General features: G+C 38.6%; 2 protein-coding genes across 2 annotated transcripts; one reads left to right on the top strand and one right to left on the bottom strand.

The window, feature by feature from the left end:
* Positions 1 to 792: 792 nt before the first annotated feature.
* lipia (lipase, member Ia) lies at positions 793 to 6,833 on the top strand. Its single transcript, XM_047379439.1, has 11 exons — positions 793 to 920; positions 1,366 to 1,443; positions 2,286 to 2,665; positions 2,758 to 2,866; positions 4,111 to 4,212; positions 4,307 to 4,396; positions 4,485 to 4,652; positions 4,787 to 4,876; positions 6,199 to 6,307; positions 6,401 to 6,574; positions 6,673 to 6,833. Exons 2-11 carry the CDS (start codon positions 1,386 to 1,388, stop codon positions 6,755 to 6,757), a joined length of 1,365 nt encoding a protein of 454 aa, XP_047235395.1. The 5' UTR covers positions 793 to 920; positions 1,366 to 1,385; the 3' UTR covers positions 6,758 to 6,833.
* Positions 6,834 to 6,999: 166 nt separating this feature from the next.
* si:dkey-71d15.2 (SH3 domain-containing kinase-binding protein 1) lies at positions 7,000 to 18,284 on the bottom strand. The gene is made up of 7 exons (XM_047378557.1): positions 18,204 to 18,284; positions 17,828 to 17,905; positions 17,639 to 17,733; positions 12,217 to 12,318; positions 11,921 to 12,129; positions 9,574 to 9,637; positions 7,000 to 9,469 (listed from the first exon to the last, which is right to left on the bottom strand). The coding sequence occupies exons 2-7, from the start codon at positions 17,856 to 17,858 to the stop codon at positions 9,431 to 9,433; spliced, it is 540 nt and encodes a 179-aa protein (XP_047234513.1). The 5' UTR covers positions 17,859 to 17,905; positions 18,204 to 18,284; the 3' UTR covers positions 7,000 to 9,430.
* Positions 18,285 to 18,748: the final 464 nt, after the last annotated feature.

The following is an 18,748-nucleotide window of genomic DNA, read 5'->3' as shown; positions in this document are numbered from 1 at the left end:
ACTAAAAATGTTAAAACACAAGAGGTTCATGAAAACAATTTGTTACAATAAAAATATTTTGGCATACGGCCAAAATTAAATTTGAGACATGTGTAAAAAGCACATTATGTAAACTGGTCGAATTTAGGCCAAATAGTTTCATATTTATTACAGCTTCTTTAATACCCAGCTCCCGATTTGTAAAACCCTTACTCTATTTTTGAATTCTTTTTAATTTCATTTGTTTCTAATAATCCACATTAGAAACAAATGTAACTAAGTGACACCATAAAAAAGCCACTGATTGTTGCAGAACAGGCTTCATAGGGGGAGTGGATGTGTTAGGTCATGTATGTGGTGGTGTACAGAAGTGGGAGCTTCCCAAGGGTACCATTCATGAGAGAACCACCCCTGCTCCGCACATAAATTCATCTTTTTGGAGGACAAATAAAGGATTGGCACACCTTAAGGGGGTATTCAGCTCCCCAAGCAAGTTTTACCTGTAACTGACAACTCTTTAGAATAATTAAAAACATTATGATATTAGTGAGTGGAGTAAACCTTTTGCTTTTTGGAAAGTCCCCTAGTTATCACTTTAATGTTTAGCTTCTCATGAGATAAAGTGTGTTTTATAAATACATTTGAATAGTTTTTTTTCTGTTCTGTGGGTGGTTTCAATTCACATTAAAAACACAAAACCAGTCACAGAACCAGTTTAAACCAGGATTAACTTCATAGGTATTTATCACCTGTGAGCATAACAACCCCAGGAAAGGGGTGGGGTTATATTTGTGACAGCTTGCAGGGCGGGAGTATTGTTCTGCCATCCCTCCATTCACTTCCTGGAGTAATTGCTTCCCAAATATGTGAAGATCCAAACAGAGCAACGCTCTGGACCTTTGACACAGGAGGCCACAGAATACATCACACCACAGCTAAAGGTAAGGATCAAAAATAACACTTCCCTTTGGGACTTAATCTAGCAAGAGCAGGGAACATTCAGTAACTATTTGACCTCTGTTGTAGCTAAGAAAACGAGTGTTAGGAAGCCCAGATAGTTTGGGCAGTAAACATTGAAGTGGTATGTCATTGGCTGTGATTATCACTGTGGGTGGAGACAGGACATTAAACAGATTTCTTATCTTAAAGTGGTCTAACCTTCACCTCCACTGTAAAAAAGCAATACATTTTCTGTTCCCACCCTTGCTTTAATTACATCAAGGAGTAAGTGGATAAGAAAGCAAGCTCTTGGCATTGTTCTACACCTATCTGAAAGGAAAAAACAATCACATGAACACCTATTGTTGTTTTATGATATATTAAGGACCTAATTCTGCTTACATTATTTATATCAGCTTAGTTTAACATTATTATCTATATTTACAGTTCATCTGCTGCAGCTCAACATGTTTCTGTGGCAATATCTGGCTCCTTTCCTGCTGATAACTGTTCAGCTATGCAAAGGTAGGACGTGCAACATTACACTGAGAAATGAGAAACACGTCTTAACATCACATCTTATTGTGTGTATGATATTCTTCCCACAATCCCATAGACATGCTGACTTCTAATCATAAGTGTATCACAAGTGCAGCCTTACTAGAGCCCGCCCACAGCTGTGGAACTGAGATTTCTTGAGAAAACCGATAAATTTATTGCAAAAGACCTTGCTTTGTGGTTATACAGCTCACTCTTCGTGGGATTACATAAAAGAAGCCTTACTTCTGTTGTGCAAGAGGATAAGTTTCCAACTGTTCATATAGAAAGCTTAACAGGAAAACCACTAATACAAATGTTTGCATCACTTTTTGTAAAGCCTACATTTTTGTAAGCTTAATTTGACAGTTTTAATTTTATACTCTTCTCATTATATAACATTACCAATATTTTGTCTGAGTACACCTGTAGTTATAATTTGTTAATGGCAGAGAATACCAGGAAAGACGAGGGCTTGGTTGAGGAATTGAAGAACTGAACGCTTGGGTAAACATTTGTATTCATTCTGGATCAGCGTTTTTCAGTTTTGTTCCTAAGACCAAATTGTCTAACATGTTTTAAATCTATCCCTGCATCAACATACCCGATTAAATGACCGGGTTATTCAAATTGGTCAGTACAAACACAAATTTCTATGTATTTTCCTGTGATTTTGTATGACGCACCTATCTAGTGAATACTCCCACTTCTATTAAGCTTGAGTCACAAAAAATATACTGAACCTCTCATGAGAAATGCTGGTTAAACTTAAATCGAACGTCACATTGACCTGAAGGAATTATTTGCCCTCTTTTTCTTTTCTTGACTAGCATTTCCGATTCAGAGATGTGAGAAATTCACAGATCTAGGTCTCCATCATGCCATCGTTGGCACTAGTACCAGAGTCAGGTTGCTGCTGTACACCAGGCATAACGACAGCTGCGGTACTCTCCTGTCCCACACCAACCTGATAGAACATCCTCAGTTTAACTTGTCCAAACCAACCACCTTCATCGTTCATGGCTTTCGGCCTACTGGATCTCCCCCTGCGTGGTTGGAGGACATCACAAAGTGGCTGCTGGCCCGGGCAGACATCAATGTTGTGATAGTGGACTGGAACAAAGGAGCTGCTAACCTTAATTACCTTAAGGCAGTGGAGAATACATACAAAGTGGCAGAAAACATCACAGCATTCATTAAAATGATGCAGGTACAATGTGTGTCAATTATAACTAAATCTCCTGTGCTAGAAAACAATATCCCTGACAGCTTTGTGCAACTTCTCTAAAAACTCTGTTTCAGGATCATGGTGCGTCTCCAAACTTGATTCACATGATTGGAGTCAGTCTGGGAGCCCACATTTCCGGTTTTGTGGGAGCCAATCTGAATAGCACAATCGGAAGAATAACAGGTAAGTTTAGCACGTTAGGACATGATTTTTTGCCAGTGTGTTTCAGGGTGAGATAGTCGAGACAAGTTGAGATGAAGTGAAAATAAAACCTTTTGTTGCAACAACAAGTTTTAATAACTAAATGAATGACGGAGATGAATGTCCTATAGATAGTCTTTAATGCATGTTTCTGAGAATTTTAAGCCTTTAGACTGAATTCCAAAAAATACATAGCTGCATTCAGGAAATTCCTTGGAAAGTATCCATGCGACCATGTGTTCCTGCAGAAAAACCTGTGTTACAATGGTACAACCTGTTTTGGTGCTGTATACCGTATTTTCCGCACTATATCCGGATTACAAGGCGCACTGTCATTTTTTGAGAAAATTAATGGTTTTTAAGTGCGCCTTGTAATCCGGAGCACCTTATATATGGATCAATTGGTTAATTGGTTGATCCATACTGGTTGTACACGGCGCTCTGTCAAAATGTTTCAGTACGACTGGTAAACTACAAAGCCGCACCGCTTGCAGCATTACGGCTACCGTAGTCAGGGGCGTCGCCGAAGTAATAGCGGTAAACACCTGTACTGTGCTTACTCCTAGTCCAACACCACTTGTGTGTGTATAACGACCCCAAAATTGCACCTTTCAAGAGACACGCTTACGATGCTGAGTTCAAACTCAAGGCTGTCAGCTACGCAGTCGAACATGGGAATAGAGCAGCAGCGAGATAATTCAACAGTTAACGCTACTATATTGTGAATGTACTAACGTTTGATTTAGTGCATCAAACTGTTTCTTTTACGTGTTTACTGAATCAGGGAAAAGTTCCCTTTCACGTTTTAACTAACGTTTGATTTCAACTTCAACTTCATAGACTCCAATGCATTCCTAACGTGCGGTTGGCTCTATTCAATAGAATTCTATGTAGAGGAGACCTTACCATGAGAGTGAATGGAGTTATCAGAACGCTGGTTTGTAGTGTATTAATAAAGTTTGACTGACTGACTTATCTGACTGTTTTGTTGACATTCTCTTTAGCACAACTCCATCTGGTGGATGCATAACGCAACCCCAGTTAAACGTTTGACTGCAGTAGCTTCTATTCTATGCGCCTTATAATCCGGTGCGCCTTATAGTGCGGAAAACACGGTACTTGTCATGTACTGTACAGTTTTTCCCCTGTCAATAAATTCTGGGTTTAAACATAAACTAACCTGTTAACAATCTTCTGTCTGAGTTGTACTGATGTGATATTTGCAGCTCTGGATCCTGCTGGGCCTATGTTCACTGACAAACCTCCAAAAGACCGACTGGACCCCACAGACGCTCAGTTTGTCGATGCACTGCACACAGACATTGATGGTCAGTTGGTTTAATTGTTGCTGTAAAGTCCAAAGTGATGTTGCTTTTCGACGGTACTTTTGTAGTGATTGTTATATGTCTTAATGGTTTTCAGCTCTGGGCTTTAGGGAACCGCTGGGTCACGTTGATTTCTATGCCAATGGGGGAACAGATCAGCCTGGCTGTCCAAAGACTTTGTTTTCTGGTAAGTTTAGATAAATTAGACAACATGTGTTGCTGTATAATGAGTTGTGATTTTTGTATAATATTCCACTTCCTTAAATCCTAAACAGGGGGTTCCTATTTTAAATGTGACCACCAGAGGTCAGTGATGCTTTTTCTGGACACTATAAATGATACATCTCCCAGCCAAGCGTTTCCCTGTTCCACCTATGCGGATTTTCTGGATGGAAGATGCATGAGCTGTGACCGCTTTGGTGATGCTGGATGTCCTGTCTTTGGTCGGTGGTGTTATTGATTAAATTATTACCCAAATACTGCTTACTGAAGATCCTTGTATTTATACTGATACACAACAGTGTTTGTACACCTTTCTTAACATTTGGACTCATGCAGATGTTTGTACTCAAATCAGGTTATGATGTTATACGGTGGAAGGATGTCCTGATTCAGCAGAACCAAACAAAATACTACTTCAACACAAATTCAGAGTCTCCTTTTTGCAGTAAGTAGTCTCTATTTAGTAAAATACCCAGAGAGTGATGTAAAACATTGTTTTATTGTATATATAAATACAGGTACATCTGAGTACATAGAAAAATGTATTTGTTTGGTTGTTTGGTCGTTGGTTACAGCTATTAAAAAGCAAAATGAATTTTCTCAGAAAATTAGAAGACTAAATAATAAAAGCAGACATCACAGCATATTAAAAAGTCTATGTACTCAGCTCTTTTTCCAGAATTACTGCATCAGTTTGAGCGCTACATGGAGGTGGTGAGCCTGTGGCTCTGCTGAAGTGTTCAGGAAGCCCAGGTTGCTTCTATAGCTGAGCTGACTTTGGACTTGAAAAAACACAGAGAACCAATGTCCGAACCAACCATAGGATGATGTTGCTTCCCAGTTCATCACTGACTGTGGAAACCTCACAATGGACCTTAACCAGCTTGAAGATTGTGCCTCTCCACTCTTCCTCCAAGCTCTGGAGTAGTTTTACAAATGAATTGCAACATTTAATTTTATCTGAAAAAGGACTTGGACCACTGAGTGGCAACCCAGTTACTTTTCTCTTTAGCCTAAATAAAACACTTGATGGAGGCTTCAGGAGTGGCTTAACACAAAGAATTTGACAGTTTTAGCCCATGTCCATGTATAAGTCTTTGTTTGGTGCATCTTGATCTCTGAGTCTACCTGCAGTCTACACCTCGTAAATCTCCCCTAAACCTTTGAATGTGCTTTACTTCACAATCCAAAAGGCTGTGGTGATCCCTGTTGCTTGTGTGCCTTTTCATTCCTCTCAACTTTCCAGTAATATGCTTGCATACACCCCAGCAGCATTCTGGGGTGTATGCTAACGAAGCAATCAGCTTGTTTGTTGGACAACCTTCAGGTCAGCAGTCTTCCCTGGGATTGCTTAGGCCATAATATAACAGTTCTGTACTAAAATCCTTAATTTATTTTATTTTATATCAGATACAAATTATGATTCAAGTTATGATTAGAATTTACTGTAAGCCATATTTATCAAACTGAGCATGAATAAACTTGAAATATATCACTCTGTGAGCATAATATTCCATTTTGTTTCACTTTTTTGAAGACTTTCTAATTTACTGAGATATAATCTGTGATAACAAATACAGCCACAAAAAGCTTAGTGAGGATTTTCTGCAGAATAATTTCACTTTTTTGCATTTTTCAAAGAAGAGTTAACAGGAAAAAAAAAACTAAACAAAACTTTCCAGATAACTGCTTTTTTGACAGGTGCATTTTACGTTTCCACTGTTTGGTATTGGGAATAATTTGCCTAAATATGTTGTGCTCTTTCAGTGACCAACTACAGAGTGGATGTGATGATTTGGAATCAGAACATGCTTCGGGGATACATGGATATTAAACTCCATAACGGCACTAATGACGCAGTGGCAAAAATTGATCAGTAAGACCTCTTTTTTTTAATTCTTTGACTTATGATCAAAAAGCTAATATTTCACCATAACCTGTCTGTTTTTGTTTTTTCTTTAATAACCAGTAAAGCAACGAAGTTCAGCAAGAACGCAGAGACCACACTGCTCGCTATGTTCAATAGAGAAATTCAGTCTGTGAAAACGGTCTCTCTCAAATACTACGCTGGAGCAGCATGCCATTCCAAAGGCAAGCTCCGGATCCTCAGAATCCGTATCACGCCCCTGGATCGCAAGGAGAGGTGCACAGCATTTACCGATTCTGACATTTTTAACAGTGTACCTTCAAAAAATGGTTTTACTTTTTCTCCAGCTTTACAGCGGTGATTGTTTCTTGCAGGCCTCTGTGTCGGTACGACGTAATTCTTGAGAATAAGCAAGAGGTCAAGGTCAGGCCTATTCCATGTGAAGAAACCCAGTCCTGAAATCAAGCGGAACCTGATCAAGAACTTTCATGATATGATATATATATATATATATATATATATATATATATATATATATATATATATATATATAAATATAAATATATATATATATATATATGTATATATATATATATGTATATATATATATATATATGTATATATATATATATATATATATATATATATGTGTGTGTGTAAAGACTAACTTAATATTTTATTTTCACATTTAAAAAATAAACTGGTGTCAGAGTTTTATTTCTTAAAATTGTTTTCATCTATTTAAATACATGTATATTTATACATGTATTTGTATTTGCAACAAACGAAACAAATTTATGAGCAACTTGCTTATATCACAATATCAGTTACATTAGCAAAAAATAAATTAACTGCTCAGCCAGAATCAAATAACAAATATATTATACAAGGTTTTTAGATAAATGTGCCCCAAAATACAATGCTTCATGCCATAGAATATCCCGATCAAGACTTTTTGTCCCTAAAAGCAATCTGAGTCGTTGAAGATCAGACACTGGTTAATACTGAGTTCCAATCTGTTACTAAACACAAAAAGTTAGGAAATGTGTTTTTTGTTGATTTTGTTTTCTTTGTGGCAACAATGAAAACCAAGAGCAATGTACATAACCACAACAGCCTGGATCCTCCTCCACACCCTGGTCACCAGCTTGGTAACACACTGATTGGATTGCATCCCATTCATTAACCAGTATTTGTCACCAGTTAGCCAATGTGTTTCTTTGGGTCACACTGGCACCAATAGCATGCCAAAGCTGAATCCCACAAGTGTTCATTGTGGTTGGGGTCAGGACAGTGAGCAGGCCGTCCCATCCTTTCTACTGCCAAATTCTATAGATAGCCTCTGATAAACCCCACTCTTTGACACGTTGCAGGATAAAGTTTGTTCCCTTAAATGGGATTGGTTAAATTGTAAAATCTATTTGCGTTGAGATTTCCTCTAATAATGAGAGGGGTTGTATTCCAGTGAGGGAGATGACGCTCTACATCATCACACTATGTCAACCAAAAATTGTTTTGCATTTGCAGAGAGGATCTCACAGATTATTATGTGCACAACCCAGTTAATCAACTCTGTTGCTCAACCCAGCAAAGTTGCCAAAATGTGACCCCCTTTCAGTGGAAATAAACAAGCTTTTCAATGGCATTCATAGGAGTAACAAGATTTACGTCAAGAACCATTGTTGAAACAAAGTAATGATCAATATTAACACAAAACTCCTTTGTTTATGTGATAACTACATTAAAGTTAAAAAAGTCTATGTGCTAAAAACTCAATAGCTTTTGTGTTCCACTTTAATTGCTCTGTCCCTCCAATCCATTTCCTTGACAGTAACATACACTATTTTTTGAAAAGTATTCACCCATCCATATAATTTAAATCAGGTGTTCCAATAACCTCCATGGCCACATGTATATAAAATCAAACAACAGTCTTCCAACATGACTGTGCACAAAGCAAGTTCCATAAAGACATGGCTAAGAGATTTTGGCGACTGGCTTGCACAGAGTCCTGACCTCAACCCAATAGAACACCATTGGACTGAATTAGAGCGGAGATTGAGAGGTCTTCATGTCCAACATCAGTCTATGGCCTCACAAATGTGCTTCAGAAAGAATGGTCAAAAATTCCTATGAACACTCTCATAACCTTGTGGACAGCCTTCCAAGAAGAGCTGAAGCTGTTATAGTTACAAAATGTGGACCAATGTCATATTGAATCCTATGTATTAAGAATGGGATGTCACTTCAGTTCATATGCAAGTCAAGGGAGGTGAGTGAATATTTTTGGCAATATAGTGTATTTTGTCCCCACAGGTTTCTGGAGGACAGCCTCACAACATGGGGTTATCTAGCTTCAGAAAACTCCTTTAATGTTCCGTCAGCTTGTCATCTAAAACGTTCATAGCTTTAAAATTTGTTTCTAAAGATATGTCTAACTCAACACATACACCGATTGGCTTCATTAAACTCACAGCTTGCTCCCAGTTTGATAAAATGCTGGACTAACGCTAGCATCTTTACTCTGTTTTAATATGACTCGTTGATGATTTGGTCATAACATATTTCAATGCAGTTTCAGGTAATCACTTGTGGATAAAAATCACGTAAAAAGTTGTTTTCATGTGCTTTGAACCCATAAGGTTTAATGACTATAACCTCAGCTTGCTCTCTTCTGACGCAGAAAGCTGTCTGAAACCATGTGGGCAGAGCATATTACAGACATGCAGGATGTTGCGGCAGCCAAAAAAGTCTCTTTCTTCGTGAAAATTATTCTGAAGGGTGCACAAACTATAAAACAGTTTTGCAAGCCATACCAAGACATCAGGGGTTGATTTTAGTCAGGGAGTCTGATTTGGATCAACTAGAAATGCCTTGATTAGTGCCCTGTGCAGATTCTTGGGATTGGATTGATACATTTTAGCAATGATTCAGTCGATGCTGTGGGGGCTCTTTGTAAGCTCACTCAGCTGCCCAACTAAGAACTGATTAAAATCAACAATCCCAACAGTCTGCTAATTTTTTCCATTACAATGGCATTAAAAAGATCATTTCATGTTCAGTTTTTTTCAAAAAAGTTTACAAAACACATGTAACATCAGAAACTCATGCCCTTGATGCAGTCCTTCTTGTTCATTTTGACATGTGCCTCTTCATCCGCTGGATTTCCATCTTAAATGAAGAAAGACACAGAAATAGATGTCAAATATTATTACTTCAAAGCTAATCCTAGTTTCACCAAAAGAAAGAATTTACAGACTAACATGTAGCTTTACCTGTAAAGTCAGTCGAATCCTCTTTTCCTCATCGAGCTCATTCATCAGCAGTTTAATTTCTTTGCTGAAACACAGATTTTTTCAAATAAATCTTAAAAGTTAAAAATGTATATTTTTCAGAACACTTGAATGAATGACTGAATGAATGAATGAACAAATACTATTTCATTATTATTTCATTATTTCAAACATTAAAAGAAAAATGTAACAAAAGAAAAGAAAAAAAACTGTTGTAAATATTTATAACAATGATTTATGTCATTAGTTTGCTTCAGCCCACTATCTAAATCACGCCACACACCGATATAGTGAAATTCATAGCAGTTGTCTGAAAACAATGTTTCTCAAAAATAAAAACCTTCTCCATGTAAATTGTTACCGCCATCTTTGTCACTGAACATTGTTTTGAATTTTATTTGGAAGTAAGTTATTTCTTGCCTTGAAAATAATTTTTGCAGTTTTAAATTTGACTAAATCCCAAAATATTTCTATAATATATGTAATTTTAAAAACCATGTGTTTGTATGTTCCCTAAATGCCACATTATTTATTATTCTAAGTGCTTTCTTCTATAGCATTTACTGTGGTTGCAAATTGCTTTTGTAGGCGTTACCCCAGACTTCCACACTATAACTATAACATGGTAACACCAGAGATTTATGAACTAGCATATATCTGGTTTTTCCCAGAATGGCAACACTTTTTTATTATTTTGTTTTCAGCTGGCAGATTTGTGGTTTCCTGCAGACTTTACGGTCTAACACTCGAGGGTCACACCCACAAATTTTACATCATAAGCTCTTATATCAATAGTGATTTTTATTTGTTTCTGCATATATTCTACAGTTTCCCAATATCATGAATTGAGTTTTTTCTAAGTTGTTAAACCATTGTTTTAGTTTTACTTTGTCTGTTTTGACCACCTCTAAATTTGCTGTAAATTCTAACCAGAACAGAAAAATGCTGGTGTTATCTGTATTTATTATGTTTGCCTAAAATAAACAGTTTTGGGCCTAACATTGACCCCTGTGGTACCCCATAGGTTATGTCTAGTAATGATAACTTCTCATTTCCTTGTAGCTTCACAGCCAGTTTAACACCACTCAACTAATTCCATATTTTTCTGCATAAGTCTGCTTAATTCTGCATAATTGCCATTGATGTAGATGTATTATTTCTAAAACCATATTGACAATCTGTCAGAATGTTATGCTTTTCAAGAAAGATTTATATCCTTTGATTAAAGATTCTTCAAGTACTTTAGAGAGCTGACAGAGTACAATTATAGGCCTGTAGTTTGTAACTTGCTGTTAATCCCAAACTTTATGTGGTGGGATAACCTTTGCAATCTTAATTTTTTGGGGAAATGTTCCAGTTGTGAACAATAAAATTACAGATGTAGGTAAATGGACTTACTATGTCATTAATACATTTCTTAACATTCCACTAGATGTTTAACTCTCCATTTACTCGCCTTTTCTATCATTTATTTCTACAGGTTTCAAATAAATTGAAGAGGGATTTTTTTATTATATTATCCCCTATAGTTTCTCCTTCGTTTTCATTTGTATTATTTATTTGTTTAGTTAATTTTGGTTTCACATTACCAAAGAAGTCATTAAATCCATTAACTAGGTCATGTATTTTATTTAAATCTGCATTATTTCCAGTAAGGAGTTCAGGATAATTAAGTTTAGATTAGTTTTACAAATTAAACTGTTTAATATCTTCTAAACTTCTTTGATACTTTATTTACTACTTTCTATTTTTTTTAAGGTAATAGCCCTTCTTGCATATCCTCATAATACTAGTTAATCTGGGTTTTTGTTTTTACTTTTTTTTTTTCTCTTCCACTTCATAAGTTCTGTATTTTAAGAATTGTCTGTACAGACTATTCTTTTTCTTACACACCTTTTTTAATTTATTTGTACATAAGCACATTGCGACTATTTCTAAATGCATTTGTTGTTTTAGATTTGTTAGGATTCAACAAATCTATGTTAAAATTTCCAGAGATACAGGTGACCTATTCTCCACAAGGTCTGTAAAGATTTCAATATTTGATCCTGGAGCTCGGTATGCACAGCTGACAATAACATTTTTCAGTTTTTCCATATGAATCTCTACAAAAACACGTTCCATTATATCTTTTACACTAGCCGACATGTTTTCTTTAACATAATGGTGAAGCCCATTGTGTAAATATTGATAAGAAATGTATCCAACCAACAGGAGAAATATTATGCCAGTATTTAAACATACTGTTAACTAATAAGGTGACATGTGGATGCAAGTAAATTGAGAAGGTTAAAGTGCTAAAATGCCTGTAAAACATGTTTAGACCTACTTGTGCTGACTCTTCATCTGTTCAAACTGATCCCTCAGGTTTCTCAGCTCGGTCTGCAGTTCTTCTAAATTTGGCTTGATGTTTTTCTCTGTGCTTCTTGGTCGAGGGTCTGAATTGAGGGCTGGGGGCAGTGCTGGATGTAGTACAGCAGAGAGAGCCTTTGGCAGCAGGGAGGAAAAAGACTCTTTCGAGATATTCTTCTCTGTAGCCTAGGGGACAGAAAACGTATGAATTTCCAGCAGGTGTCAACAATGATCTTACAATGAGTCAGTGGCACTCCCAGTTTCCCGACTCACCTGAAGGAGGGAACAATTCTGACTTGTGTTTTCTTGATGTTTTGAAGAATTCATCGCTTCACTTTGGTTTTGTCTTCTTTCCTTCTCAATCATAAATGTTACCTGTAAATACAGTCTAGTTTGAGTTTCCTGCTACATACAGTGTTTTCCAAGATTATTAGAAACTCTGGTAAAGTTGTGTAAAAAGCCTTAAAATAAATTCATGTTTTGATACAGTTGCAAAATCTCACACAGGAAAAAATTTATAAAAATTAATCCTTTAGTGTAAATATATTTATTCAGTTGGAGGGGAGCCAGACACTATGAAGTAACTGTAACTAAATCATTGGTGTGACAATTATTTATACACTTAACAATTCCCATAGCATAGATGTAATGGAAGCACATGTGGATCTAATGAAAAAACACAGAGCCCAATTCTTCTAAGCCACTCTTCATAATGGGAAAGACAACTGAACTCGTCAGTAACAGGCAGATTTGTTGTTGATTTTCATAAATTAGGAAATGGCTACAATTAAATAGTTTAACCTGTATTTACAATCGGAGCAACAATGAAAAAAATCTAGAACAAATGGAATTGTGACAATAAAGGAATGAGGCGTGGAACGAAGTTTCTTGAGCCAACATGAAGAGTGAGAAGAATGGTAAAACCTGTGTGACAATATGGCAAATGTGCCTTTCGTTTCAATATCTTAAGAAAGGACAAGGAAAATAATGCTCTGGCTTCACCCTGCTCATTGTAACATACACATGATGACTACCACAAGAGCCAGGCTGCCATGGATGCTGTGGGAGGTCAAATTAACTTTCCATGTAGAGATTGGGCGCGGTACAAGCAGGCCAGGAACAAACTAACAAAAGAGATCAAAGCAGCTAAGAGAAGCTACAGTGAGAAGCTTAAGAACAACCTTTCTACTGGTGACACTTCAGCTGTATGGACTGGTCTGAGAAACCTGACTGCCTACAAGAGCCCCTCCACCCATCCTGAACAGAGTCGTCTCCTGGCCAACCGTCTGAATGGCTTCTTCTGCAGACATGACAAGAAGCCATTCACACCTCAAATCATCCCCTCTACATCCCATTCAGGAACAAATTCCTCCCATACAGCAACCAACCCCCCACCATCAGATCCTCTGCCTGCACTAAAGATCTCCGAGGAAGATGTAAACAGGCTCTTTCAGCGCATGAAAACAAAGAAAGCTGGAGGACCTGATAACGTCTCCCCATCATGCCTGAAAGCCTGTGCAAATCAACTCGCTCCGATCTTCACAAGGATCTTCAACAAGTCACTGGAGAAATGTGAGGTCCCCTCCTGCCTCAAACGATCCACCATCATCCCGGTTCCCAGGAAACCCACCATCGTAGGATTAAATGACTACAGGCCTGTAGCCGTGACGTCTGTGATCATGAAGTCCTGTGAGCGGCTGGTGTTGAAGCACCTGAAAGACATCACAGGCCCCCTGCTGGACCCCCTGCAATTTGCTTACCGAGCAAACAGGTCGGCAGATGATGCTGTTAACTTAGGTCTACACTTCATCTTGCAACACCTCGACCGTCCAGGGACATACGCCAGGATCCTGTTTGTAGACTTCAGCTCGGCCTTCAACACTATCATACCAGACGTCCTCCACCAGAAGCTCACACAGCTCAACATCCCAGCCTCCACCTGTCAGTGGATCAACAGCTTCCTGACGGACCGACAGCAGCAGGTGAGACTGTGGAGTATCTTCTCCCGATCCATCCTCAACAACACTGTATCGGCCGTGGACCACTTCAGGTTCTTGGGAACCACCATCTCTGAGGCCCTGAGATGGTCTTCACACATAGACACTGTTTGAAAGAAGGCCCAGCAGAGACTGTACAGGTCCTTCTAAAAAAATTAGCATATTGTGATAAAGTTCATTATTTTCCATAATGTCATGATGAAAATTTTACATTCATTGCACACTAACTGAAATATTTCAGGTCTTTTATTGTCTTAATACGAATGATTTTGGCATACAGCTCATGAAAACCCAAAATTCCTATCTCACAAAATTAGCATATTTCATCCGACCAAAAAAAGAAAAGTGTTTTTAATACAAAAAACGTCAACCTTCAAATAATCATGTACAGTTATGCACTCAATACTTGGTCAGGAATCCTTTTGCAGAAATGACTGCTTCAATGCGGCGTGGCATGGAGGCAATCAGCCTGTGGCACTGCTGAGGTCTTATGGAGGCCCAGGATGCTTCGATAGCGGCCTTTAGCTCATCCAGAGTGTTGGGTCTTGAGTCTCTCAACGTTCTCTTCACAATATCCCACAGATTCTCTATGGGGTTCAGGTCAGGAGAGTTGGCAGGCCAATTGAGCACAGTGATACCATGGTCAGTAAACCATTTACCAGTGGTTTTGGCACTGTGAGCAGATGCCAGGTCGTGCTGAAAAATGAAATCTTCATCTCCATAAAGCTTTTCAGCAGATGGAAGCATGAAGTGCTCCAAAATCTCCTGATAGCTAGCTGCATTGACCCTGCCCTTGATAAAACACAGTGGACCAACACCAGCAGCTGACACGGCCCCCCAGACCATCACTGACTGTGGGTACTTGACACTGGACTTCTGGCATTTTGGCATTTCCTTCTCCCCAGTCTTCCTCCAGACTCTGGCACCTTGATTTCCGAATGACATGCAAAATTTGATTTCATCCGAAAAAAGTACTTTGGACCACTGAGCAACAGTCCAGTGCTGCTTCTCTGTAGCCCAGGTCAGGCGCTTCTGCTGCTGTTTCTGGTTCAAAAGTGGCTTGACCTGGGGAATGCGGCACCTGTAGCCCATTTCCTGTACACGCCTGTGCACGGTGGCTCTGGATGTTTCTACTCCAGACTCAGTCCACTGCTTCCGCAGGTCTCCCAAGGTCTGGAATCGGCCCTTCTTCACAATCTTCCTCAGGGTCCGGTCACCTCTTCTCGTTGTGCAGCGTTTTCTGCCACACTTTTTCCTTCCCACAGACTTCCCACTGAGGTGCCTTGATACAGCACTCTGGGAACAGCCTATTCGTTCAGAAATGTCTTTCTGTGTCTTACCCTCTTGCTTGAGGGTGTCAATAGTGGCCTTCTGGACAGCAGTCAGGTCGGCAGTCTTACCCATGATTGGGGTTTTGAGTGATGAACCAGGCTGGGAGTTTTAAAGGCCTCAGGAATCTTTTGCAGGTGTTTAGAGTTAACTCGTTGATTCAGATGATTAAGTTCATAGCTCGTTTAGAGACCCTTTTAATGATATGCTAATTTTGTGAGATAGGAATTTTGGGTTTTCATGAGCTGTATGCCAAAATCAACCGTATTAAGACAATAAAAGACCTGAAATATTTCAGTTAGTGTGCAATGAATCTAAAATATATTAATGTTAAATTTTCATCATGACATTATGGAAAATAATGAACTTTATCACAATATGCTAATTTTTTTAGAAGGACTTGTACTTCCTGAGGCAACTCAAGAAGTTCAACCTTCCACAGGAGCTGTTGGTCATCTTCTACACTGCCATCATTCAGTCTGTCCTGTCTTCATCCATCTCAGTGTGGTTTGGCTCATCCACAAAACAGGACAGGTCCAGACTGCAACGAATAATCAGAACTGCAGAGAGAATAATCAGAGCTGACCTTCCCTCCATCCAGGACTTATACAGGTCTAGGGTCAAGAAAAGAGCTGCCAAAATCTCTGCCGACCCCACACACCCTGCACATAAACTGTTTAGAGCTTTACCTTCAGGCCGCCGCTACAGAGCATTGTTTACTAAAACCAGCCACCACAGAGACAGTTTCTTCCCCCAGGCTGTTTTTCTGATGAACATTCAATAGAGTACAGAACAACAGCATACAGATGTTGCAAATGCACCTTTTTTATTAGATATGTGTATATTGTAAATTTGTATATTCTGTAATGCAAAAACAGAACAAAAGAGCAAAGTGTACCGGAGGCAAATTCCTTGTTTGTATGTACGAACTTGGCAATAAAGCTGATTCTGATTCTGATTCTGATGTATGCCTCACCTGTGGTTCACTGCTACAGAATCCACCTAACTGTGACTGATATAGCAGCAAAGTTGTAAAAATAAGAGGTCTATGCAGATGCTTCACTCACCTCAGTATGCAGGATACTCAAAATAAACCTGAAACTAACGGCATGATTTACCTTCTAAACATTTCGAATGATAATAATTACCACCTGGGGGCATTCATAGAGCATTACATTTTTCAGAATGTCAGTTGATCCTTAAATAAACAAAAAATAATACAAGATGGTGACGTCATGACAAAAGTATCCTGATGCAGCAGAACATGCTTGCTTTGATCCTTGATCAACACAAACTAGTCAGAACAGGGTGCATAAAAAGCGACAGGCACACACACACACACACACACACACACACACACACACACACACACACACACTTTCACATGGCAAGATGAGAAACAGTGTGATTGCAGCTTACAATACAAAAAATCTCCAAAGCTCACTATTAGAGAACAGCAGCAAAGAGAGGCATACTAGGGTCACCAAAACTTCATAACAACCAGTAAATGCCAGGAAAAAGCCTTGTCTGTCCTACCATTACAAACATAATGACGTGTACTTTGCTAAACTCCACTGGGATTAAAGCTGGAATGGGTGGTTAGGTCAGAAGAGACTCTGAAATACCAGGACATTTTAAATTAACTTAAAAGTAAACTAAAAAAGGTCATTATTGTTTCTTTCAGCACAATGATACCAAACAGATGGCTAAGTCAACACAGAAACAGTTCACACGGTAAGAAGAAGAGAAGACTCAGGACTGAATTATCTGGAGAGATTGTCCAAAAAGGAATGATCCATCTGCCTGTATGCTTCAACCTTTGAAATTTTATTATTTTCTATATTGGAAAAAGTAAATTCTTCCAGTATTACCAGCAGTGGTGCAAAAAAGTGAGGAAATTTCATTAAAAAGCAATGATTTATGTCAGATTATACCCTCACTTAATAATTGTCCTCAAAGTAAAATGTGGATTTCCTTCATTTTTGCTGTCTGAGATGATGCTGCTGCAACAAAAGATTAATTTACTTTAAAGCCTTTCACACAACCTTAAGACATTATTATTTACTTTATCCAAACTGAAGAAACATTGTTCCAGGTTGTCTTCAAAAAAGTCCCTGAAGAGGATTTTGATTTTGGCCAGTTATTAATTTCTGACAGACCTCATTTGTTACTGGGGCCCTTTCAACCTTCTCACAAGTAAGAAGCCAGAGCAGATATCTTCAGCTGCAGTTTGTGTCTGTGTGTGAATGAGGTGGCTCAGGAAAGTTAAATTTATCCCAAGGACAGTGGGAACACAGACTCCAAGGACTCCATGTTATGAGAGAAGTGTTTCAGTGCAATGCAAAGACTTGGCTTAATTTTATACTTCCCAGAGACTGAAGCTCTGACTGTAACATCTCATCTGCAGCAGTAGCTCTCTGCTCGCTCAGGCTCTCCCGAACAATTGAAACAAACTCTTCTGTGTCTTTAAGAGAAACAGAGAACAAATAATAAAGCTCTCCTTAAAGAGAGACAGAGAGTATTTCAAAAGTTTAACAATCCATAGTTGCAGGGCTTACCCGGAATGAGGGCTGAGTTATAGCTGCCCATCGTATCAGAGTTGAAGGCAAGAAGAGAAAAACTTGCCTGGACTACATCTACAAATGACAGATGGGGGCAAGTGAGCAGAGAAGAAACATGGAGAAATCAGTGCACGTTTACGTGTGATCTTTCTCAGAAATAGAAATTCTTCCCAGTCCTCAAGCGTAAACAACTCCAGTTGGCACCATTAGCTCATCAGCCTAAATGCCGGCGTTACTGTAGAAGCAGCTGTTCTTCATACTCCAAGGTTGAACAGATGAGCAACAAATGCTGGCTCCAACGAGGCGACAAATTACAAATTAATTAAACAAAACAATAAGGGAGAACAGTGAAGAACCTTGAGTACGTACTCACCTTGTTCTTACTGCGTCACGACTTATGTACAGCAGAATCTGAGGTAACTCGATCCCATCTTTTGTAGTCCACTGCATGTTGTGATGAGGAGTGATTCTGTCACGGCTAAGTTTAGAGCAGGACAACAAATATTATGGGTTGGGTGGGTGGGGGTGTTAGGTGCAATGCCTGTCACAGCTTGAGGAGCTGATCTAGAAGACAACAACAGGCATTATTTGAATTCATTCTGAAGCTGTTGAGACTCATTTTCTTCCTAAAAACAAAATATTGGAGGTTTTTCTACCATGTGATGAAGTATGAACTGAAACTCCAATTATCTTGTCCAGGGAAGGGCACAAACAACATAAAGAGGTTCATGGGAGCTTAGCAATCTTATTGTCTGTGTAAAGAAGCTGCTGCACTTGTTGGCTGTTCTTGGCCTGAAACAATATCTTATATGCAGGATCTTGGAATTCAACAGAACATGGAAGGAGTGAGAGGATTGACCAACAATGTTGAGAACTTTCTTCCCACATCTCCTGTTGACAATAGGCTCAGTTTTCAAA

Source organism: Girardinichthys multiradiatus, chromosome 11, assembly GCF_021462225.1.
Source record: "Girardinichthys multiradiatus isolate DD_20200921_A chromosome 11, DD_fGirMul_XY1, whole genome shotgun sequence".
NCBI lineage: Eukaryota > Metazoa > Chordata > Actinopteri > Cyprinodontiformes > Goodeidae > Girardinichthys > Girardinichthys multiradiatus.
Note: the sequence above shows the minus strand (reverse complement) of the source record. Positions and strands in the feature narration are given on the sequence as shown.

Bases quoted from the DNA above. Each gene is read 5' to 3' on its own strand.
- si:dkey-71d15.2 (XM_047378557.1), bottom strand. From the start codon at position 17,858: ATGGGCAGCTATAACTCAGCCCTCATTCCGG. The intron at 12,319-17,638 runs GGAAGTATAAAA...CTGTATTTACAG, and splicing joins AGTCAGAGCTTCAGTCTCTG to GTAACATTTATGATTGAGAA. The intron at 9,638-11,920 runs GTAGGTCTAAAC...TCTGTGTTTCAG, and splicing joins CAGATGAAGAGTCAGCACAA to CAAAGAAATTAAACTGCTGA.
- lipia (XM_047379439.1), top strand. From the start codon at position 1,386: ATGTTTCTGTGGCAATATCTGGCTCCTTTCCTGCTGATAACTGTTCAG. The intron at 4,653-4,786 runs GTCGGTGGTGTT...TACTCAAATCAG, and splicing joins TGCTGGATGTCCTGTCTTTG to GTTATGATGTTATACGGTGG. The intron at 4,877-6,198 runs GTAAGTAGTCTC...GTGCTCTTTCAG, and splicing joins TTCAGAGTCTCCTTTTTGCA to TGACCAACTACAGAGTGGAT.